Source organism: Sinocyclocheilus rhinocerous, unplaced genomic scaffold (assembly GCF_001515625.1).
Source record: "Sinocyclocheilus rhinocerous isolate Xijiao unplaced genomic scaffold, SAMN03320098_v1.1 scaffold790, whole genome shotgun sequence".
NCBI classification, from domain to species: domain Eukaryota; kingdom Metazoa; phylum Chordata; class Actinopteri; order Cypriniformes; family Cyprinidae; genus Sinocyclocheilus; species Sinocyclocheilus rhinocerous.
Genome location: NW_015666971.1, coordinates 348,804 through 374,558, shown reverse-complemented (window position 1 = coordinate 374,558; position 25,755 = coordinate 348,804). Strand labels below are relative to the sequence as shown.

The 25,755-nt window shown below is 36.1% G+C and overlaps 1 protein-coding gene across 1 annotated transcript in view; it reads right to left on the bottom strand.

The window, feature by feature from the left end:
* Positions 1 to 3,384: 3,384 nt before the first annotated feature.
* The window catches only part of LOC107733344 (anaphase-promoting complex subunit 1-like), a 70,507-nt gene continuing 48,136 nt past the window's right edge, over positions 3,385 to 25,755 (bottom strand). The window contains 20 exon segments of the mRNA XM_016544925.1: positions 3,385 to 3,752; positions 5,035 to 5,169; positions 6,224 to 6,428; positions 9,845 to 9,940; positions 10,791 to 10,877; positions 11,173 to 11,311; positions 12,904 to 12,971; positions 13,051 to 13,128; positions 14,603 to 14,720; positions 15,284 to 15,370; positions 17,387 to 17,580; positions 17,661 to 17,714; positions 17,801 to 17,891; positions 18,072 to 18,142; positions 19,110 to 19,184; positions 20,852 to 20,930; positions 21,738 to 21,820; positions 23,560 to 23,694; positions 24,470 to 24,561; positions 24,691 to 24,803. Of these exon segments, the coding sequence (XP_016400411.1) occupies positions 3,640 to 3,752; positions 5,035 to 5,169; positions 6,224 to 6,428; positions 9,845 to 9,940; positions 10,791 to 10,877; positions 11,173 to 11,311; positions 12,904 to 12,971; positions 13,051 to 13,128; positions 14,603 to 14,720; positions 15,284 to 15,370; positions 17,387 to 17,580; positions 17,661 to 17,714; positions 17,801 to 17,891; positions 18,072 to 18,142; positions 19,110 to 19,184; positions 20,852 to 20,930; positions 21,738 to 21,820; positions 23,560 to 23,694; positions 24,470 to 24,561; positions 24,691 to 24,803 (2,113 nt within the window). The 3' untranslated portion in view covers positions 3,385 to 3,639.

The following is a 25,755-nucleotide window of genomic DNA, read 5'->3' as shown; positions in this document are numbered from 1 at the left end:
ACACAACATTGACAACATTGGTTAGTCAACTACAGTTGGATAGTTGACATGGCATGATAATATATTCCATCTATAAGCAGACTCGCTCAAAAATGACCAAAGAGTTTCTATATTTTTCCTTTTTAAAAGTTGACTCTTCTGTAGTTACATCGTGTACTAAGACTGACGGAAAATGAAAAGTTGCGATTTTCTATGCCGATATGGCTAGGAACTATACTCTCATTCCGGCGTAATAATCAAGGAACTTTGCTGCCGTACCATGGGTGCAGCAGGTGCATTGATATTACGCAGCGCCTGAAAATAGGCTAACTTCCGTCAACATAACCAACGTGACCACCTGCTTGCACAGGGAGCGTGCTGGGGACTATTTGCAGGCACAAAATTATTATTTATTTATTTATTATATAAATTATTATGACTATTTTCAGCAGCAAAGTTCCTTGATTATTATGCCGGAATGAGAGTATAGTTCCTAGCCATATCGGCCTAGAAAATCACAACTTTTCATTTTCCGTTGTTCTTGGTACACGATGTAACTACAGAAGAGTCCAGTTTTAAATAGGAAAAATATAGAAACTCTTTGGTCTTTTTTGAGCGAGATGCTAACGGTCTAATCAGATTCAATGATCTATGCTAAGCTACAGCTAAAAGTGCTACCGCTAGACCCGGAGATCGGCTGAATGGATTCGAAAACGGTAAAACTCAACTGTTTAACTCTAGGAGAGTTGGAAAATGAGCCTATTTTCAAAAATAGTGGAGTGTTCCTTTAAAGGATAAAGAATTTAGGCCATTCAAGATGTAGATGAGTTTGTTTCTTCATCAGATTTGGAGAAATTACACTTGCTTACCAATGGATCCTTTGCAGTGAATGGGTGCCGTCAGAATGAGAGTCCTGATAAAAACATCACAATAATCCACACCACCCCAGTCCATCTTTAACCCGTTGCTTTTGGCCAAAATACAAGTCCATAACCCATGATTTTGCTCTATCCAGTGAAAAATTCCATCCCCTGTTGTCTCTCACATCAAAATCCACACACATATTTGTTTACGACTGTTTTGAACCATTTCCACTTGTAAACGGTGCTTGATCTGTGCATATTTCTCTCCTGATTCAGACAAGACGACTTTATGGAGAAACTAAAAGTATGGACAAAGAACTCCACAGAAAAGCGTCTTAATGATAGATTTGTTTCTTACAAAAATGCAGCTTTCCCCTTTACAAGATGTTAATTGATGGACTGGAGTGGTGTGGATTACTTGTGGATTATTGTGATGTTTTTATCAGCTGTTTGGACTCTCATTCTGACGGCACCCATTCACTGCAGAGGATCCACTTGTGAGCAAGTGATGCAATGCTACTTTTCTCCAAATCTGATGAAGAAACAAACTCATCTACATCTTGAATGGCCTGAGCATGAGTACATTTACAGCCAAATTCAATTATTTTAACCTAACTGCATGAAAACGAACGCCATTTGACGTCAAACCCTATAGAAATGCATGACGTACAAGCACAAATGAGATTTAAGCGCTGCAGTGAAGGGGAAGATTTTCAGTGAATAACTAATAACACAAATCCTCACACAAAACATCATACGACTTCAGAAGATTTGAAAACTAACGCACAAGTCATGAGGACTAATTTGCTGGTGCTTTTTTCCAAGTCTTTTTAGATCTTGGCGGCCCCTAAAACTGTATACTGTTAGAAAAGAGGCCGATTTTCTCCATTTGTGTTTTGCTGAAGAAATGAAATCAATGATCATTTTACCTTTCGAACATGTGAACCTAAAATGGTCTCATATCCTTATGGCTTCTACAGAACTCTTCTGAGTTCACATGACCTTTATATCACTTCACTTTTTTTAAACAGCAAGAGTTTCAGCAAAACTTTCACTTCAGTGTGATTTAGTTCAGTAAAAGAGTCACACAGTAACTGAAAGCAGTATTCAAAGCACAGGACAGCCGGAGCTATTTTAAACAGCAACGTGGCTATTCAAACAGTGTGGAATGTGAGCGGGTGTGTGGTGATGTGTTCCTGGCAGTGGGGTGGTTTTCATTTATACAGGAATGCTCATGTGAAACTTTTGCTGAGCCACAGTAAATAAAGGGAGAGAATAAAGACAGGAGAGCAGTGTGGAAGACAAGCACATATGCAAACAAGATTTTTACATTTCCTGATGGAAATATGAAAGGTGGATGCCCATGCAAAACCTGCCACCATGACGCTCGCGTGCACTGGGTGGTTGTTTACTGGTCTAATTGCCTGAAGACTCCGATCTCTAGATATGACTCGGGATCCCTCTGTAGGAGTCTATGGGATTTGTTTGTTTTTTTAAAACTATATATCATACACCAGGTGAAAATAATAAGGCTATAATAATCAATTAGTAAAGTAACCAATATTCTAAATAAAATAAAAAAAGTTATAAAAAGTTAACCAATTATTATTTTTTAAAAAATAGTATTAATAAATATATGTAATATATGTATTTTCATATATTTTATATACAAATAGGCATACATATATTGTTTTCATTTTAATTTTAGTAATTATTTGATTTGTGCTTTCATCATTTTTATAATTTTTTTTATTAGGTATTTCTATATCTCTTTAATAAATATCAGTTTTAGTCATTTTAGTAATTCAACTGAAACTGAATTTTATTTCAGTTAGCTGCCAAAGCAACATTCCTCATTTTAAAGTTTTGTAAAAAAAAAAAAAAAAAAATTCTAATATTCATCTAATATTTACACTTTATCTTATTTCAGCCTTATTTCAATGACTGATTTTTTTTTCTCAGTTTTCGTAAACAATAACAACAGTGAAGGTAACAGCACACCTCTTTTCAACAAGATGCATGATTTGAGGAATCATTCATGTCCTGGTGCAGTTATTGTGGCAAAGTTAATACTTACTTCACTGCTGTGTGTGTGCACTTTGGATGGGATAAATGCAGAGCACTAATTCCGAGTATGGGTCACCATACTTGGCCACGTCACTTTCACTTTTTTTTTCCACTTTCACTTAAGTTTAGTGACTTAAACCCCTAAACTTAAATATGAGCAATAGTAAAGGGGCATTCACATGTACAATGATTTGCACCAAAGAAGTGGCTGGAAGACATTATTTTTTATGAGAATTAATGATTTCTAAGCAGATGACAGAGTTAAATCTTACAAAAATGAGCAGTGACACAATATGAAGACTATCAATGAGAGTAGTGTCGGATCCTGCAATTTAGTAGATGTTACATGTGTGAAAACCCCTTAATATTAATGTTCACTCTGGCAACAAAATCCCCCGCAAAACTGACAAAACCAGAGCAGAACAAGTTTCTTTTATTTAATAAAAGCCAGGCATACTTTATGAAAACCATTTCTTCAAGTCATATTTATTGACTGAATTATCATAGGTACAAATATAATTACAAATTATGTACATGTCAAAATAGGGATGAGGAAATCTGTTTCTCAAGCGCTTCAAAGACACTATCATGTGATAAAAATGTCCACATAATAAACCACCTTAGTTGCTGCAAGGTGTTGCAGCGAGTTCCTGTGGCTTGCGTGGACAAGGCAACCATGACCCTGCGGTTCCTGGTTAAGAAGGTTGGCTGACCTCCAGGAATTGGTGGGTTAAACTCCAGAATCATGTTTCTGAAGGAGCAGAGGACTCAAACGCAGCAGAGCACGTACAGGAACACCCAACTGACTGCTCTTGAGCAGCAACTCTGGGAAACAGGAACATCCTGTACAGAGAGATCCGAACGATAATGTTAGGAGATAAAGTTCAAGAAAGGCTAACTATGGATCAGTGGAACATTTCAGAACATATCAATCAGATATCCAGTACTTCAAGGAATAACTGACCTAAAAGTTACATTTTTCTCACTATTTATTCTTGCTCGTGTCATGCCGAAACCATGACTTTTTTTTCTTCTGTGGAGGGGTTGGTTGTACTCCAAAAATGCACAAAGGCCCAGATTTTTTCCACAGCAATGTTATTTTTTAATTCTTCACATAGGGGCTAAAAAGAAGTTTGAAATACCTGAACAATGGTGCACTTTTAGAAAACATTTTAGCTTTTAGATAACTTGTTAATTTTTAGAAATGTGTTCTACATGCTCTCCTCTCAACAAAATACACATAGAGCAAAAAAATGACAGTTGTGAGAAAACAGCAGTTAAGCAAGCATCTGATCATTGCGATGTGGATATGATTGCACCAGCTCTGCAATTTGGAACTCCAGTCAAGTCATGTTATGTTTATATTGCACTTTATACTACAGATTGCTTTAAAAGGGTAATTCACCACTGGAAAGATAGGGTTTTAAAGGGGTCATATGATGCGATTTCAAGTTTTCCTTTCTCTTTGGAGTGTTACAAGCTCTTGGTGCATAAAGAAGATCTTGTAAAGTTGCCTTTCGCTGACAAATATCAAATATGGTTTAAATATGACATATGGTTGAAAAACAGCAAATGTACCCTTTAAAATAAGCAGCTTTACAGTATTAAACATGAAAAAGTAGCTCTTCAGTGTGTTCATCCTTTTACTGGCATCTAACTGATTTCCATGTCAAAGAAGGCACACTTATTATGTAATCTCCGCAAACTAACGGTAGTTTGAAGGTGTTTACAAGCCAAGTTTTCTTTGGGAAGCGGTTTCAAACTCCTAAAACGAATTCCAAACAAGCTTTGTTTTGGCCTGATTTTGTTTGAAATTACGTCACACCAGTTCGTTTTAAGTATATCAGGGCCTTAAGTGTAGCCCATACGAATCTTGCACTATATTTCAAGACTTCTGAAGCCATGTAATAGCTTTGTGTGAGGAAGAGACTGAAATTTAAGTGGAATATTGTTTATGGTGCCTTTAGAGCTTCATTTTGGGTTTCACCGAACTAAGAAAGTCACACCGGTTTGGAATGGCATGAGGGTGCTTATTTTCCTTTAAAACAAGACCTCTACATTCAACAAGAAGAACCATGTTTTCTCAACAGACCAGTGGTTAGCTTCTGTTTGAGTGTGATCGTACCTTCCAGGTCAGACGCCACCATGTTCTTGAGGCTGGGGATGGAATGGTAGACCAGGAAGCAGGCTAGCATGCTGATATCAGTGTCGTTGTTCATCGACTGTCTTCTCAAGTACGCTTGCAGCACGTGACTGTTATCTGTGAGTTAAGATGAACGGTTTTGTTTGCTTAATAGTTAAGGATTCAAGCTTGATGAAAAAAAATTACAAGCATCTGTATACATACGAATAGAAGTGAATAGAACACAATGTCTAGTGTGGCTACACCTTTATACTCACCGAATAAATCTCACAAAGAAATGTCAGGGCCATATTTCACATTTCTGTATTTTATAATATTTATTTTATAATAAACTACATATTTAAAGAATTATTTAGTTTGAATAATACATATAAATTAATACATTTATATTAAGGCATAATTATTTTAGAATTATAAAAATCCATTTATTATTATTATTAACAACATTTTTTAATTTACCTTCATAAATTAATCATAACTTTTGATTTTGGGCTGGAATCTGGTCTGGACATGCTTTTGACAGGTTTCATGAATCTAACAAAGAAATGTCTGGGCTATATTTCAGACAAAAATAAAATAAAATGTTTATTTTATAATAAATAATACATAAATAATTATTTTGTAGTTAAATAAAAATTAACTAATACATATTGATAAATAATTATTTTATAATTATAAGAATAAATACATCGACTATTATTATTATTAAAAAATTACATTTTGTACAAAGAAAATGAAGTATGCAAACATTTTATGCAAAATGCAAACATTTTAGTTCTCAGTATTGTAATGTAGTAATATCATTGTTCAATTAAAATTAGAACAAAGCCAGTACAATATAATACTTCAATGATAATTATAAATATATTAAATGATTTAGAATGTGTTTTGCATTTACAGTAATGAGAACTGAAGTCAACAATGTAAACAAAAACTGAATGGTTCTACAGTTAGTAAGATTTCCCCCCGTTAGCCTTTAAGTTACCAACCCTGCAGAGAACAGACATGACTACAGCCTTTCGCACTTGCTGAAGGTGTTGACCAAAACAAGAAACACATGCAAGACCCAAATGCTGACTGGATGAGCTGACACAGAAGCTCTAAAATAGAAATCTGAGTAAGCATATGAGCCAATGATGCTAGACGCTGATGGCTGTGTCATGTATCTCACCACAGAGCCAGTGATCCAGGGCCCGGTCGGCTGAGCTCTTCATGACGGGCAGGAACTCAGAGCTGAGCAGCAGGCCGCGGCCCTGACGCCGTGTGTCTCTGAGCTGCTGCTGCAGGACTCGGCTCTCACACAACTCCAGCACCAGCTTCATCTGCCACAGACTGAACGTCTCACAGAGATCGCCCCGCTCCAGAGTCCGCACGGCCTACGGAGAAGTGTACAAGTGTGTTAAGGGTCTTACGGGGCATTTAACTTGTATAATCAGGGCTTAAAGGGATAGTTCACCCAAAAATGAAAATTTGATGTTTATCTGCTTATCCCCAGAGCATCCAAGTTGTAGGTGACTTTGTTTCTTCAGTGGAACACAAACGAAGATTTTTAACTCAAACCGTTGCAGTCTGTCAGTCATATAATGGAAGTGAATGGGAATCACGGCTTTGAAAGTAAAAAAAACCATAAACAAACAAAACCAAATTAAACCCTGCGGCTCGTGACGATACATTGATGTGTAAAGACACGAAACGATCGGTCTGTGCAAGAAACTGAACAGTATTTATATCGTTTTTTACCTCCGATGCACTGCAATGTTTGAACTGTCCTGAGCACGTTCGCGTCGTCTTCTTCTTCTTCTTGCTTTACGGCGGATCGCAGACTTATAAGTGCATTACCGCCACCTATCTCTCAAATGGACCATTGACACTCCTAATTGAGATTGTAGATAGAGTGTCAATGGTCCATTTGAGAGATAGGTGGTGGTAATGCACTTATAAGTCTGCGATCCACCGTACAGCAAGAAGAAGAAGACGCGTCAGGCGCCGGCTGTTGAGAACGCGCTCAGGACAGTTCAGACTTTGCAGTGTTTCAGAGGTAAAAACAATATAAATACTGTTCAGTTTCTTGCACAGACCGATCGTTTCGTGTCTTTACACATTAATGTATCGTCACGAGCCGCAGGGTTTAATTTGGTTTTGTTTGTTTATGTTTTTTTGACTCTCAAAGCCGTGATTCCCATTCACTTCCATTATAAGACTGACAGACTGCAACGGTTTGACTTAAAAATCTTTGTTTGTGTTCCACTGAAGAAACAAAGTCACCTACATCTTGGATGCCCTGGGGGTAAGCAGATAAACATAAAATTTTCATTTTTGGGTGAACAATCCCTTTAATTTGTGCAGGAACAAGCCAGATTCGAAGCCGGCACCTCCGAAATCCAATCCGGCACCTCATTTGGTGGATCCCCCTCCTCACGCGCCAATGAAAGACGCTCGTGCTGACCTATAGCATGCATATATTTCACGAAAAAGCTTCTATTATGAGCATGCTTGCTACGCATCTACATTTGAAATAACGAACTTGAGAGCCCAAAAGAGGCTGCTCTCTCAAGACCCAATGCCCAGATCCAATACTGATACACATGCGTTTTCTTTCTCACCTGTTTACATTTACTTTTTTTTTGTGAACAATTATTTTTATTGAGTAGTCAGTACAATATAGAGAAGATACAACATATTAGATTGTAATGACCACCCCAACCCCCACCCACCAGGTAGACTTATACTGTGCTGAGGAATTATAAGACATTGCAGTGGAGCAAAGTAAAATACCTAATCATATGATAAACAGAAAGTATATATAAATACAAAATAAATTGTACATCAAAAAGAAGAAACAAAGGATTTAACGATATCAAAAGCAGCACTCCAGGTCTTCAAAGTTTTAGTCTTTGCTCCATGAATGCGAGCTGTTGATAGTTCCAAGGAAATAATGTCCAGCAAAGATAAGCCCCATACACGCCTGCTCATCGTATGTGGAGGAATCCAGCGACTGACTAACATTTTCTTTGCCACAGCGAGAGCAGCTAAAAGTACATTTCTCTGTTGCGAAGACAATGTCAATTCAGAAAAGTTATTTAAGAAAAACAGTTCTGGAGTCAACACCATATCCTTATCTAACAGGAATGATATGTCATGAGCAAGCTGAGACCAGAAAGGAAAAAGTGCAGAGCATTCCCAAAAAAAATTTACCTGTTTACATTTACTTAAGACAAAACCGACTGTGCTTATGAGGATTTGCCAGGATGGCCATTTTGACGTCATTTTGTGTGTATTTGGCCGCTTAAGTGCAACAAGCTGCGAAAAAGAACTCAATTTGGTACTCGCGAGGCAGCTTTATATGCACGCGCACTTCGGACGTGACTGAGCGCACAGAAAACCGCCTCTGGAGCACATGAGTATCGAATGGCTTAAAAAGATGTGCAAATTATATATTGTTTGTGACGATGCAACAATGACCCGATTAGGCAAGTGACAGTTGTCAACTGTCCCGAAATGCGAGTGAAAGTCTTGTATTGCAGCGTGCAGCAGCTCTTGTAGTGCAGACGAGATGCACTGATGTGAAGCCACATTGAGACAGTGAAAGAGAGAAGACACGGTACAGCTGAATCACTCATGCGGTTTTCAAATGACTGATTTAATCTGACAGTTTGTGTGGATTTATTTACTCATCTAACCTACATGCTATATTGAATAAATGTTTGCAGGAATTTCCCTCATTATAAACTTGAAAGTTGCAGGAATGAGTAAAACTATGCGATATACGCACAATCCCCCACCGAAATCAGGACCTGATTAAACATAATTCTATTATACAGAGATTTGTGAAACTTCCATGACTTTTCCAGGCCTGGAAATTACTGTTTTAACATTTCATGACTTTTCCAGGTTTTTCATGACCATACGAACCCTGATCTATCTATCTATCTATCTATCTATCTATCCACACATAAACATATACACACCTTTTTATTATTATTATTATGTTTATGTATTATGTTATTTATTACATATTATTATGTATATTATTATTATGAACTTCCTTAATTTTATGATTAAGTTTTGGTTTTGGGCTGGAATCTGATCCAGGCACACAGAAATATCTGGGCCGTTATAAAATAAAATAAAACAAAATAAAAATATTTATTTCATGATAAATAATCAATTTAAATAATTATTTTGTATTTAAATAAAATACATTAACACATTTATATTGATAAATAATTATTTTATAATTATAAGAATAAATAAATGTATTATTAATATTAATAAATTATATTATGTACAAAGAAAATAAAGTGTTTTTATGACTTTTTTTTAATGCCTTTTTATGATTTTGAAAAAAATGTATCACGTTTCCACAAAAAATATTAAGCAGCACAACTGTTTTCAAAATTGATAATCATAAGAAATATTTCTTGAGCAGCAAATCAGCATATTAGAATGATTTCTGAAGGATCATGTGACACTGAAGACTGGAGTAATGATGCTGAAATTTCAGCATTGCATTACAGGAATAAATTACATTTTAAAATATTCATATAGAAAGCAGTTATTTTAAATTGTAATAATATTTCACAATATTATTGTTTTTACTGTATATTTGATCAAAAAAATGCAGCCTTGGAAAGCAAAAGAGACTCCTTTAAAAAAGAAAAAACGAGTTTTAGAACAGTAGTGTACATTTAGAAACACGCAATGAAAATTGTAGATACAGAAAAATTCCACCTTATTAAAATGCACTATTTTACCCAATATTTGCATGTATTTGTGCTTTACTGTAACTGACCTGGTCAATAGAGATGTGTGTTGGCAGCATTTCTGGGTATTCCTGTGTCACACATTCATACAGAATTGCTGACAGTAATGCCACTGTCTCCTGCTTCTGTAGAAACAAGACAGAAAAATGTGTGAAAACTATAGCAACACCATCCTTTCGAGTTATTTACAACCTAATGTCTAAGAACCGCATCTGTGGCATGAAGTCGATTATTACAAAAAAATAATGTTGATTCATCTCTCACTTTGAAATATAAATAAATGTTTATAGTAATGCACATATGGGGAGCAAGGCAGGAAAGTGGGTCATATTTACTCCAATGTTTCCTGTATTCATTTTGTATTTATAGCTACGGTGACACACATTTTCTGGTTAAACGTTTTGCACTGAGGCTCCAGGCGTCACATTATTTCATTTGCTCTTCTATCACATAGGAAAGAAATGACAATAAACCTGCTTTGATGTGTTAAGGTTACACTTTTGAAACTGAAAGTTTTTATCTGTGGTACGCCCGCTCTCCTGCCTGGCTTCCATTATAAGAGTATTTACTATAAACACGTTTCCCGTTTGTTTAGGAGGCGATTTGCATTAACGTATTTGGCAACATACTAAATGTCTTAAGGAAATGTTCATGGGTTTAAGCATTTCTGACATGCGTTAATCCTTCTGTACAAAAAAAGTGTTTTATTAAAGATGCAAGTCATTCTTTCAAATCAGTTTATTCTGTCCCTCTCTTTACCAATTTTACATGGTTGTCAAGTGACTTTATCACACTGGTCTCATATTAAGTTGTCTCAGTAGAGCAAAATTTAGTTTCTGACAGCTATTTAGTATCCTAGTCTCTTTCCTTATGAATGCACATGGACAAGACTTCGCCTCTGTAGGGACATGAATGCTTTTTTCCTATTACACAAACCAAGCACTTTGCCTTAAAACAACATGTTTATGGTCTCACATGCTTCATGCTTTCCGAGGCTCTGCAGAAGTACTCGGCGAAGGAGACCAGAGCTGCGTCTGAGGTGAAGGTTGAGACGGCCTCAGGCTGCGTTGACGAACAAGTGGGAGGGAAGGGAAAAATAGCTAATTGGCATGAAAAACATTCTTTTTGCAGCAGTTTGAAAGAACACGTTATGCTGCATTAATCCAATTAGGAACACAAGACCTCTGCAAACATCCGGAAATATCTTTACACCTTTATCCTCTGTATTTGCATGAATGGATTAATGCTTGAATTATATACAAACAGACATATGACACAGTAAATATTGACAGATGTCGGCCAAACCAGTTTGTGGACAGTAGTCTGTTGGTAATATTTATTGTGCACACAGACCGACCTTAAAAGTGTGCACTTCAGCGCTTCTGCTGTTGAGGTTGGGGGCCAGTAGGCTCTTCCAGCCTTGAGGGTCGTCCTTGTAGGGCAGCTGTCCGGCGCGCAACTTCACATACAGAACGCCGTCTTTGGATAGGATGGATCTAGAAAGCAGTAAACTTAAAGCACTCTGTTCTTGACCACAGTTAACTGGAGCTCCGTTCCAAATCCTAGTGAGCTGCCTTCTAAAGAAGCACACTAACAAAAAAAATGGAACCTATTAAGTGAGTGATTTGGAACACTCTATGGGCAGCTTGATAAATAGCACTCATACTGATTATTTCAAGACTTCAACATGTCATTAAGCATAAAACTACACTACTGTTCAAAAGTTTGGGGGTTGGTATGATTTTTTTTTTATGTTTTCAAAAGAAGACTTTTGTTCACTGAGGCTGCATATATTTAATCAGAAATACAGTAAAAACGAAAATAATAATAATAATATTTTTACAATTTAAAAATCACCATTTTCTATTTAAATTTTTTTTTTAAGTAATTTATTCCTGTGATTTAAAGCTGAATTTTCAGCATCATTCCAGTCTTCAGTGTCACATGATCCTTCAGAAATCATTCTAATATGCTGATTTGCTGCTCAAGAAACATTAGTTGAAAATGATTGTGCTGCTTATTATTTTTTAATATTAATATGCTTAATTTTTTATTCTTTTCAGGATTCTTTGATGAATAGAAAGTTTAAAAGAACAGCATTTATTTGAAATAGAAAATTATTAAAACATTATAAATATCTTTACTGTCACTTTTGATCAATTTAATGCATCCATGCGGAATTATTATTTATTTACCACTACATGTTTATTTATCATTGTACTATATCAGTATCAAAATCTAAATTCATGGAAAACTCAAGAATAATAAGATTTAAAATAGTATTAATAACAACACTTCAATGGATTCTATGTAATAATTTAACAATATAATTATTTACAAACAAACACAAACTAAATAAAAATAGTAAAATAAATAAATACATTAAAAAAAACATTATATACAATCTTTCAAACTGATATTTGATAAAAATTCTAATAGTTTCCCAGGAGAAGCTTTTCTAAAAATGTCCATTAATGTACTTTCTTAGTAAAAAAACAAAACAAAAACAAAAAACATTTCCTAGTATGATTTAAAGAAGGACACTAATAAAATAGTCAAGGAAGACATAATAAAAAAAATAAAAAATCTCAAAGGCAATTCTTCTCCTTTCAATAAATATAAATAGGTAAGTTTTGTGTGACTAATTCTACATCTTTGCTGAAAATTCTAAATTTTAAATTCTAATAAAATTTCTATTACATTTTAATAATAAAAAAAAACTCTTACTGGCCCCAAAATTTGTGAATAGTTGTGTTTATATAGTATGCAAAAATTCTGTGTATACTGATATTTCAGTACTGAACAAAAACAAACATTTCAGCATCATGGATGATTTTTTTTTTTCACTGAGCTTGTCGCAGTGCATTCTGGGATTGCCTTATCTTGAAGAACACATGTGATGCTCCCTTAAAGATTGCAAAAAGTAGTTAACAATGTCACTGCCTACCTATTGAAAAAGCATTCACATCTGGACCGTGGCTACGATGCCTTAAACAGATAAAATAGATAGTCAGCTCACTTGGTTTTGGAACAGAGCTTAAAGCTGTTTAGTTCGATTCCATCTCACTTAATCTACACGCAGACTTACTGCAGATGTTGGGTTCCTTTACTGATGTCGATGTTCAGCTCCCAATATCTTGGACCTTTTACCTTAATCTGGATGCAAAGAAAAAAATATAAAAGCCGATTTAAGGAGTTTGTATGAGCTGTACTTAGAAGTGGTTTAATTTATTACCCGTTTCAGAAGGTGAAGCTCAGGCAGCATGGTGGGAGCCATCAACTCCACGGTCGTCTCTTCATACCACTGTGTCTCCTATTAAACACATACCACATGCATGCACAAACAGATTAGAAACCTAACGCCATGCATCACGATGTATAAATTCACTATGTGTGACTCTATGCCTGCGTGAGCAAAGACATGTTTGTAATTGCTGTGAACTGCTGGTTGCCTTCCTTTGGCGGGCATCATTTAATTGAAAAAATGAGTCCTCTCAAAGCAGCAGGGGAAACATCGTCAGGCGCCACGGTCAACCTTCAACAGTCCTTCAGCGTTTTTATCACCTAAGAATCTCTTTGATGTGGCCTAATGGCCTCACACGCAACGGGACGGCTAGATGCTGGGATGTGGAGCTATGTGCTAATTACACTTCGACATCAAGTGGTATTCAAAGCCATTTTAGCAAGTGAGATGAGGGAAAAAAAAGTGATTTGAATCAAGAACTGAAAAGTTTCAGAGTCAGATATGAAATCAGTGTGCAGTGCACTTTTGAGGAAGCTTTTTGACCCGGGCATGGAGGTCAAAGGTCACGTTCATCCTTAAGAGCATCACTACTTATCTCGATTGTAACTCTACTTTTTAAAATATATTCTAATTTGCTAATATTGACACAACATTTAACTTTAACCACTATTATATCAGTGCATTTCACAACAAAGAAAAGCTAAATTACCTACAACTACCGTCTTATTATTGTTAGCTAAAACTAAAACATTTTTTAATTGAACTAAACATGAAATAAAATAAAATATAAATATTAGGTGAAAACGTTAAACTTATTTCAGTTAAGTGTCAAGGCAACATGAAATAAAAATAAATTAATACCTAAATAAAAAATAATAATAAAATGACAAAAGCACACAACACAATTGCTAAAAAAAATTAATTAAAATGAAAATTTAAATTACAAAAATAAAAGCCAATTCCAAATATTCAAAAAATGTATATAATAGTATTTAAATAATACTAAAATAACACTGTTTCAGAGAGACAGCAAGCTGCATTTTTGCATTTCAATGAACGATTACAACAACATTGTTTTTCTTTGGAACAAATGTGAATTAAAGACGTTAAAATGGTCTATTTTGAATTAATGTTGGTAACCAGTGTTGTTATTGTTAACGAAAACGAAAACTAAAGCTATTAAAAATAATTTTCGTTAACTGAAATAAAATAAAAAGTAAATATTAGATTAAAAACCTAAACTTAAAGAGCTTAAAAATGTACTTAAAAATAGAAATTTTACCTCGACTACTAAATGAAATGAAATAAGTTGAAGTATTAAAATTATTAAAAATGTTTAAAAAATAAAAAATGACAAAAGCACATAACTTAAACTGAAGTTAACATGAGAAATGAAAATATAAAAATAAAAGCTAAAAATTGAATAAACATTATAATAATATATACTGTAATTAATACTAAAATAACACTGGCTTTCACTGAATGTGAGTAAGTGTATGTTTTGAAAGACCACATCGAGGTGTGAGGCACGTGCAGCACATACCCTGTAGGTGACATCTAGCAGAGCGTAGCAGGGTTTGAGTGAGTCCACATCTACAGGCACCAGCAGACGCGGCTCTGCTGCGAGCACAGCCAGGTGGCGCAACGCCTGGAGGTGATACCTGCAAAGACGAACAAGAACATATGTTTAGAAGGAACAAAAAATGATTTATATTTCCAATCTTAAACGCAAACACATCCACCAGCCTGACACACAATCAGTTGTAGTTAGAAACTCTGGAGTATATGTTTCGATTACTGTCAAGTGTTTATTATCATCTCTATTCTTTCTTAGTAGTAGTAGTAAAGATGAAATACAGTCTCCACAGAAAGTATTTGACATTAAAAGCACTTAAAAATGCCTGGATGTATTGTCTTGTTTCACTTGAAAACTGTCTGTGCTCATTCTGCAAAACAAATGGCACTTGGTTTGATATCTTGTCTAATGCAACGTCATTCACGTGTTTTTAAGTGTGACTGAAGTGTGTGAATACTTTTTGGGCCAAGTGTATTACAGGACACTTTGACACCATGTAGATACGAGCATTTAATACACACACATTCACGATTCTGGGTAACAAGTCTCATTTACAGTCAAAATGAAACTGGTTTTCCTCAGAAGTGAAGACAATACAGCCATATTTGCTCATTGTGACGTGTGTGTGTGTTAGCAGCTGTTGTCAACCTGTTGTCTGTGCTGTGAGCAGGAAAATGAGGATAAAGTGCACAAAGGAGGGCAGCAATAGCTGAGTTGGAGGTGCTGAGTGTGTACCTGTGGGAAAAGCAAAAGTATGTCATAAAAATTAGGTTTTTGACTTTTCTCTAACAGCATATTACCAGTTGAGTGAGGAAAAACATAAATGAACAATGCATGTGAACTGATGTCGGAAAATTAGCGCAAAATAAACAATGGACGCACATGCTGCATATTCAGTTGTCCCCGGTAGCAATATTTCAGAGCGTATGTGACACACGCAATTGTGTAGCGAGGGGGAAATTGGTCATGCATTGTTCACCAGTATTATTTGTGCTCTTTCAAAAGGCCTCACTTAAAAATAATGGGCGAGCTGAAGAGTGCACTCGAACAGGCTCTGACAGGACGAGAGGCTCTTACTGTGCCTTTCACTGACCTGGTTAGAGGTCACCTTATTTCTCTTTAAAAACGCTCAAGAGCTTGTGTACCAGCCCACCACAACACCTGTAGCTTGCTGCTTCACACATGCACATAAATTTTTTTATATGCAATTTTCATATCTACAGCATATCTTTCATATCTCATATCTACAGCAGCAGCATAGGCAGTGTGGCAGTGTGGCGTATTGACTGAAGCAGTGACGTTTAATTAGTGTTTTTCTGATGGCATGTTTTGACTTTCAGTCGATTTCATACACACAACATGGATAAAAGTACAAACGTGTCAGCTGTGTGAATGCTAGTGATGAATTAAAAATATCAAAACTGATATGGATTCTTAAACCTCAAGACTAATATTTTAGTCTATGCCGTTTTTCTCTTAATGCATAAACTAAAATCACAGACCGCTGTAGCTGCCTCTGTTCAAGCGGCACGTGAACCGATCATCTCTTCCACTTTATTACTAGTTATAGCACAAAATAAGCATGAATGAACATCAGAAGGTGTTGAAAGAAACAGAACAATTTACTGAAATGTATCATGTCTCATGTAATCGCTCAATCAGAGTTGCAACCACAGGATGATGTCAATAAAACAGCTTGTAAACAATAGGAAATTTATCGTTACATTTATCTCATTAAAGACATAGCTAGCTAGAAAAAATAGCTTTGGAGAGGAGCATTTTGGTAAATATATGCACTATATTACATATTCATTATATTTTTACTTAATGTGTTTTCTTCATTATTTAATGTATGTTTGAATAGTACATTTATATTATAGCCACCATTTAAATTTCAACAACAAATCTGAGTAGACACATAATTCTGTTATTAAAAAGTTGCAAATAAATGTGCAATTTAAATGTTTGTAAAGCTCAGTTTTTATTTGATTAATTAATTGGTTATTACATAAAATTTATTTTCAGTTTTCGCCAAAGTGCATCCTGAATTCAGTTTTGGTCTAGAATTTTCATTCATTTCATTCATTTTTCATTCTGTGCATCACTATTCCAAACCCATATGATTTTCTTCTTCCACATTAAAATTTGGTGCATGAAGAAGCATAATTGTAAATTTGACATCAAGGCTGATTCTCATGAATTGTGTGACCGAATGTAACTCTGAATATGTAGAAGCGTGAACGACATGAGAAATGAGTAAATTATGATGGAATTCATTTGTGGATGAACTTCCTTTAATGCATTAATTAGCGGAGAATGAAATGTGGGGTCAAAGGATATAACTGTATTTAGGCTTCAGAATTCATAAAAGTTGTGTTCATTTGCAAAGATTATCATGATGAACAAAATGTGTACAAATTCTAAACTTTTGCTGGTCACATAGCTTATTTTATACAATAATCTAAAAGCCAATGGAAAAATCCTATTGCCTTTTTGTTATGGTGATGCTAAATTCCAGCTGGACTACAAAAATACGTCATCCCTGCAGCACTTTATACTTAGGGACAGGGATTTGTTTAATACTTTAACTCTAATAATGGGCAAAGTAATTGTGATTATTGCCTTAGCAAACACTACTAATTAAACGCATACTAATGGCATATGGAAGTGAACGGAGGTGCTGGGAAGTATGGGTAAAAATTGACTCTTTTATATATTTCCAAATCCATATGAAACTCAAACTCAACTAACCTCCCTCCACCCAGGAAGAGCAGGCCCAGAGCCATGTGATGGGCCATGTGGAAGCCATAGTTCATCTCGCCAAAGGTGCGTTTGTGGAAGAAGCGGCACAGCTGCAACACTTTCAAGTTCCCTGAACCGGCCATCACCATTGAAACCGCCAGGAGGACCATGCTTAAACACGTCTGCAGGTTATACTGCCCTGTCTGGAGGATAGCGTATGTTGCTCGAATGAATATTTGTGATTACATGATGATGCTTGCCTTTAATGCAAACAAATGCTTACCACTGTAGCCGTCGAGGTCGTCAGACACTGCATGAAGTTTCGGGCAAATTTGTACTGAAGGAGAAAGGAAATATTAAGAATATTCAGAGAACTTTCAGAAAGATCACAAATCTGTTAGTGGAAAGTAAATGTCCACTTACTAAGCAGTCAAAAGCGTCTGAATTTGCAGACCCAGCAAACCGGAATCCCACAGCCAGGCAGCCTCCGGCAATTATATAGTCATGAGCTTGACTGTGGAAACAGTGACAAATGTCAGCTTTATTTCACTCATCCAGTCATGAAAGGAACAAAAACTCATTGGAAAGTCATAATAGAAAACACCTCCACATGTGTGAAATACTGTGGGTATAAGGATCTCCTAGAAATCACACAAGTCCATCAAAACATCATTGAGAATCTGCTACTACTCACACCAAGGTCTCCATGTTGAGATCCTCAGAGATGGACGTCTGATCCTGGTTTCCGATGTTTTCTTGGATGATCTGAAAATGGAAAGCTTATTGTTAGCATTAATCATATTAGGAGAGCCTGACACTGTGTCTACGTGACATGTCACATCATCTCTGTACACTAACAATGAGCCAAGTAAGTGTAAGCTCCACTCCAGAAGCAAAGTCATAATATGACATGATCTCATAAATGTTGCTTCTTATGCTAAATGGCATTAAAAATGTGTATATTTCAGGTTCGTCAAGCCAGATTTGTGATGCGACGATTTTACCAACAGATGATTGGCTCTTTTATTTAGAAGGCGGGGTGTAGCCATATTGCACATATCAGTTACTTCCATTCATAGTAATACAAGTGCACCGTCTCGGTAAATCTATAATCTTTAGTCAGTAAAATGGAAGAATTTTTGTATATCTCTTTATTTAAAATCGTATCCATTTGTGCTTTTTGTAAACATCCAAGGAAAGAAGGAATTTTCCACTGACCCACATAGATAGAATGTTCAGCATTCAAACATTCCAGAAAGTTACCATCAGTGAGGATGTCATCGATATTTGAATACTGAATTGTGATTGGTCTTTTGTTTTTGCATGCAAAAATGAGAAAATAAAAACAGAACAAAAAACAGAAACAGTCGGTTTTGAACCATTTCTGTGTGCTGTTCTAAAGCAAATAGAATAAAATCAATATGAATTGGATCTGCAACAACTGCAGCATGGTGAAATGACTTCACGATTAAAAGATGCACTTCTCATTGACCTTCCTCTCCCTCCTCTCTTGCTCAATGACCTGCACACTTCCTCTACAGCTGAAGTGACCAACCAGCTCTGCATTTTGCAACAAAAGCATTGCTAAATATTTGACCAACCTATGAACTTACAGGGGAACAGGAAACGAAAACATGACCTGAGGCCAAAATATGCTTCCTCTTGAGAAACTTGTTGGAAACAGAACGTAATGCTGGATGAGTCCCTGCAGTGTGTTACAGCTCTAACATACCTGAGGCACATTACTGGTCACCCAATCGGCATTGGGAAAGATCTCGTCCCACATGATAAGACATCTGGCCAGCGTCTGTAGTGAGAACAAAGACACAGCTACTAAACACAAAGAGCTTGCTATGAATAAACGTTTTATGCTGAATTGTAAAAAAGGAAATGTCCCTTTCTTTGTAAGCCTTTGTGGTTATTGGTTAAACCCTGTATGACAAAGGCTCTGTTCCAAAACCTAGTGAGCTGGCTTGTCTACTTGGCAGTTGCCTTCTAAGGAGCAGTTCACATCAAACACATCTTTGTTTAGAAACTTGAGATGCAGAGCAGTGGGAAAAAAAATAAGTTTTTTTAAGTTAAACTTCTTTTAACTTGACACAGTGTTCTAAAAACATGGCACTCGTGGCACTGATGCTGTGAAACACAAGATGCGAGTGCAATGGTCAAATACTTCCGTCTAGAGCAGAGACGCCTCAACATTTTACTACTGGTCCAAAAAGGCCATTATTTGGCATTTTTGAACCAATCTTTCTTCTGTTTTGGCCGACAAGTGGGACTTTTATTTTGACTTTTTTTGTATGTGAAATTAGCATTACTTGGTCTTTATTTGAGAAAATAATTCGCAGTGGTTTAGTAGATTACTGAGTGTACTGTTGGTTAGAGTGTTTGCTTTATTTATTTGTGTTTTTCCTCACTTTTATTTGTGAAAGATATTATAATAGGATTACAGAATCAATAAAGCATAAATCTGTTTATTTTAAAGATTTATCTAGTTCAAATTATTTTTTTTCAAGTAGATTCATTTTCAAATTATTTATTGATTATTTTGGTAAATATTATGTAAAATAAATATAGATTTTTATTGATATACATCTTCTGTTATACTATCTCATTTCAAAATGAAAGGCCTATATCGACTTTATATCAGTCGTATTTATATTTGGCCATCCGAAAATCCACACAGGTCGACCTCTACTTTTTACTACAAAGGGCCAAAAATTTAATTTTGTTCAAATATATGATATTAAAATTTACATCTTTAAAAAAATAATTTTTTATCATCTACATTTCAGTGCAAAAATAAAACAAAAAACATTTACGAGTGTGGTAAACGCTTGTTGTTAAGCTCATGGAAGGAAATTTAATTGGCGTATGAATTACATGACAGACAGAATACTGGGCAAAATAATTTACTTGTAATTAAAAAAGTCTGTTGTGCTGCTTGATATTGCAAACTTGTATTTGTTATGAAATACTTTTTTCATTATCATAATCATAACACACTGGTTTGTAGCACAAATAGTTCTACTGTTTACTGCACTTTGTTATTCTGAAAGTTATTTGACTATAGCAGCTAATGTATCATAAGTATCAAATTCAAAGAAAATAGTTTTTTCCACATTGCGAAATAAGGTGAATATGCAGTACTCCTATTGAATTTGGTCAAACGAATTCAAACGAAAAAAATACCACCTTTCGGAATAGTCTTAACACGCAGTCTACGAAGGCAGCACTCTAGGTTTCGGAACGGTTCAGAAGAATCTGAGAAACAAGTGACCTTCCTGTTGGTTAACAAGCACAACAGGCTAAAATGACCCCATATGTTGCCTGAAAAGCCATTACAAAACATGAGAACACTTGGTAAAAAAGTGTGACTGAACCCATCGTGAGGTGTTAATGTATAAGTTCCTGCGAGCCCAGAGGCCAGAATGAACTTCTGATGGCTGCAGTCCCTGTAACGTTCTCTCTCACCCTCAGCAGCAAAAACTCAGGCTTGATGAAGTCCAGCAGGAACATGGTGTCCGGGGCTTTCAGCCAATCAGCTACAGACCTGGAGGGGTCCAGAGAGACAGGTGTGAATGTGAGAGCAGACAGGACCCAAAGAGGCCTTGCACTGAACATAAGAGCTGAAGATGAGGAAGATGTCAGCCTTATTCACATGGAAAGAGACTTTCAGCACTCACAATGAATAATGGATTTTACTTTAAAGGTGAAGTGTGTGATTATTGGGATTTTAAATTACTATTTCTTATTCCGGTTTATTGCACACAGGCAACTATTACTAATTTGTTAGTTGACTTTCCGGAGAGCGTAACACGGACTCTTTCAAAACAACGCTCTGTTTGTTTGAGGAGCCTGTCAGTTTCTACATATGTGACCCTGGAGCACAAAAGCAGTCTTAAGTCGCTGGGGTATATTTGTAGCAATAGCCAACAATACATTGTATGGGTCAAAATGATAGATTTTTCTTTTATGCCAAAAATCATTAGGATATTAAGTAAAGATCATGATCCATGAAGATATTTTGTAAATTTCCTACCGTAAACATATCAAAACTTAATTTTTGATTAGTAATATGCATTGCTAAGAACTTCATTTGGACAACTTTAAAGATGATTTTCTCAATATTTTGATATGTTTGCACCCTCAGATTCCAGATATTCAAATATTTGTATCTCGACCAAATATTGTCCTATCAAACCATACATCAATGGAAAGATTATTTATTCAGCTTTCAGATGATGTATATATCTCAATTTTGAAAAATTGACACTTTAAACTGGTTTTGTGCTCCAGGGTCACATATATGTTATTATTAGTTAATATGTCATTCTTTGGTTTTTCCATTAAAACTCACCTATTGTTTGTTTTCAGGTAAATCATGGCTAGGGCGAGTGTTGCACCAGGACAGGTCACGTCCACATTGATAGTGTCACCCTCCTAATAAAAACAGTTAAATTTAATCTGTGTTGCCTTCTGAACCTTATTAGATAATGCAGTGTAAGGTTAAGTTCAGAATACTACTGTATTAATTGATCAAAATATAAATAAATACAAATTTCTGTAGATGTCATTTGAAATGTTATGCATACAATCTAATTCTACTTCCTTAAATACAAATTAAACCTGCATGTTTCATACGGATTACATAATCCGAGAATATTTGTTTTCTATTTGATTTGGTTCATTTGAAAGTAGACATTACTCAAGCACACGCATAAAGCTTGCCACAGCGCACCACAGAAGCTAATGATTATGAATGTGTCAGGGAAAAACAGTTAAGGAGGCTGCATTAACATTTTAATAATTAATTGATAAACTAGGCTACTGCTTTTTTGTTTTCGGTTTAAGAGATGAAGTCAACGTAACTCGTCATCTCCGCAGATGCGCCTGCATGTTTCATACGGATTACATAATCCGAGAATATTTGTTTTCTATTTGATTTGGTTCATTTGAAAGTAGACATTTCTACGGTGGCCGAGAGAGCTCAACACGCTGCAACTTCAGAAAACACATGAAAATAGAAAAAGCACCAGCAAATCAAGAAAACATCTTCATCAGTTTGACAGCAAGTGCTGCAAATTCTCACAATGCAAACAAATAAAGAAACGCACTGCAAATGCTCACAACACAACCAAATAAAGAATAGTATTCGCAGTGCGTTTCTTTATTGGGTTGTGTTGTGAGCATTTGCAGTGCGTGTGTTGGCAAATTGATGAAGTTGTTTTCTTAATTTGCAGGTGTTTTTTCTATTTGCAGCGCGTTGAGCTCTCTCGGCCACCGTACATTTCACTCTTTATTGATATATTTTTTCTATGTCAGTAAGGCAAGCATACACAGAGTTTCGCGCTCAAGTTCACGGAGACCGCGACGGCAGAAAGCACATCCTGTTTGCTTTCATTATTTTACAAAAGCACAATGTTTTGTTGTTATTGTGAGTGCACATAAATAAACGTAGAGTCTTTACAGATTCAAAAGATGTATTACTCTTATCTGTATGACCAGAAATGACGGAGTATTTAAAGAACAAGTGACCGCACCGGCGCCTCCATCTGTCCTGCAGTGAGCGTGCTTCTTCACTCCACACAGACACTTCAATAGCGCACATTATTCTAGGTAAGCCTAACATTACATTGAGTGGTCATGCAAAGTTGCTAATACTTACATATTTCAGATGATAAGCTATATTTGTGGTGGACGAATGATAGGTGAGCGTTTGGATGTCCTGCCCGATGTAGGCTACTGTATTACCATAGACTAGCCGTTAACGATCTGTCCATCATGAACTGCGTGACTTTCGCCTGTGGATTTTTTTTTTCTGCGACTACATTTTTTGGTCGACCAAGCCTCTTCTGGTCGACTAACGGTTAGTCGACTATTAGGGGGCAGCCCTAATATATATATATATATTTTTTTTTTTATTACATTTTTTTTTTAACTGGGACATTTGAAATTTCAGCATACTTTTGTTTATTGTTACATACTGTTCACTGCACCAGATAAATAGTATGCAGCAGACTATCTCAGCAGCATAAGCATTGTGTTCTGAACAACCCTTGCTTTCTCATACGATAATTTAAACTGTCAAACACGACCACATGAGAGGTGTGGCATCATTCTCAGCATATAGAAATCTCCAGATGAATAAAAGCTCTTTGATGGTTATGTCATGACTCCACCTTGATCTGATAGCTGGGAGACTTGTGTTTCTCTCTGTTGATGCCAGCATGCATGCGCCGATGACCTCCCACCATATACTGATAGAGCTGCTCGGGCACGTTCAGGTCAGTCATCCCGATCAGGTTACTGCCATGCTGCAGAGAAGCAGAGAGCAAACAGCTGGGTCAGCGTGGGAATAATTCTGGATCCCACACAATGCATGCTTTTGCTGAAGGAGCTTGCATGCTTTTCATAATAAACACCGCTACTGCAAAATACAAATAAAAACAAATTACTGCAGATGGCATTTGATTTCAAATATTACTCATATAATCAGTTTTTTTTGGGAAATAGCCCCTAATTTGTGTGCATGAAAATGTGTTTATGGGTAATTCACACCAAATATTACCCACTATATTAAAAGCTGCTTAGATCAATTTTATTTAAATCTTATTCTATTTTAATTCTACTTCCTTAAATTCAAATATTTATTCTGCATCTATTTTTGCTCAATTCAATTCTTCAATTATCAATTTTACTGTATCATATTACAAAATAAAATTATATAATTTTTATATTATATATATAATATATATTTAAATATTTTTATATACTATACTGCTATATTTATTTTATATTTATATATTTTTAATAAAATAAATTGAATGAAAAATATATAACATAACATTATATTGCTTTTACTAAAAAATACTACTTCAGAAAGTCTAAAACACATTTTTGAGAAGTTGCACACTGCACATGTACACACTGCACATGACTAAAGACAATGATAGTGTGTGTTAATTTTTAGTTCTGTGGGAAAAGTGGTTAATTTAGGGATTTTTTTTGACCATTGTGCTACTCCAAGCTGGTTGCTGACTATGCATGGAACAGGATACAATTCACAAAATGCTTTGGAAACACACTCACTCCCAGGCAGACCATGCCAAGTGCCAGTCCTGCTGCTAGGGAGTAGGACTCCCTATCCGTACAGTACTCCATCTCAGGACCAGGTGGACGTCCTTGGGAACAACACAACACACAGCTGTTACAGGCTCAGATATGACCCTTAAATAATTATTCAATCATAAATGAGCACAAATGAGAACAACAGCTCATTTTATTTCATGCCAACACACACACACACTAACCGATCTCTGCCAACAACACCTCTGCATTGTGCCGGTGGCCGGTGCCCTGGTAAATCAGGCCAATGCCGACCACAGCAGCCACTTGCACGCTGTGAGGCACGTCCAGCTCATGCCTTTTGCATGAAGATTTATGTGATGTACAAGTTTCTGCCTATGTAGAGCGCTCCCAATCAGTCACTTGAGGTTCAATTACAGTTGGACGCTGTCCCTATGCAGGCAACAGAGAGTTGGGCAGAGTCCGTGTGTCCATATTTCATGATCTGACGAAGTTCAAACAGCAATCTCTCTCCATTCAAGCACAGAATGGATTTACAGTGAGCTGTGCAACCTTGGTACTCACATTAACACTTTATTCATTCATTAAACTCACTCATTCATTAATTTTTTACATGTGCATGAAGTAAAACAGGATGTTTTTCTACCAGATTCTTGTAAAATCGGCAGGAGTACTACCAGAGACTAGAAAGCCCGGCCGCAGATCTCAGTGTGAGAGCGGGCAGTGTAAACACCAAGCTAGCTAAAGGCTCGATATATCTTATAGATTACAGATACGCTCAGCGACCACAGAAAGAATCAACAAAGCCTGGCCTGACTGGAAATGAGAGAGCAGCACACGTTACTGCCCTGTGAACTGTCAGAATGAAACTCAGCTCTACGTTTGCCTTTCATGTGAGAAAAACAACAGGATGAGAGCAAAAACCCCAGAAAACATGCAAACCTGACAGCTCCGATGCTAAAAATGGCGAGATAAGAAAATTACGAGGAGGAGGAGGAGGAGGAAGAGAGGTTTGGTTTTCAGGAAGAGCCTCTATGAACTGAGGGTCCATTAGGAGGAAAGATGCCATCTTGGCCTCAAAAAATATATTTGACTTCAAACCTACTTCTGCAGTTCACTTCATCACTGAGTGTCCAATTCTAATTAAGCAAAACCTAACTTTTCTTAATAACTTCTTCAATTCCAATAAAAGTCATTATGCCAAATTGGTTTCGTTTTGTTCCTCTGAATAACCACTCGAATTTACATCGCCCGCAAACTCCTGATTCCCACCTAGATCTGCATTATAG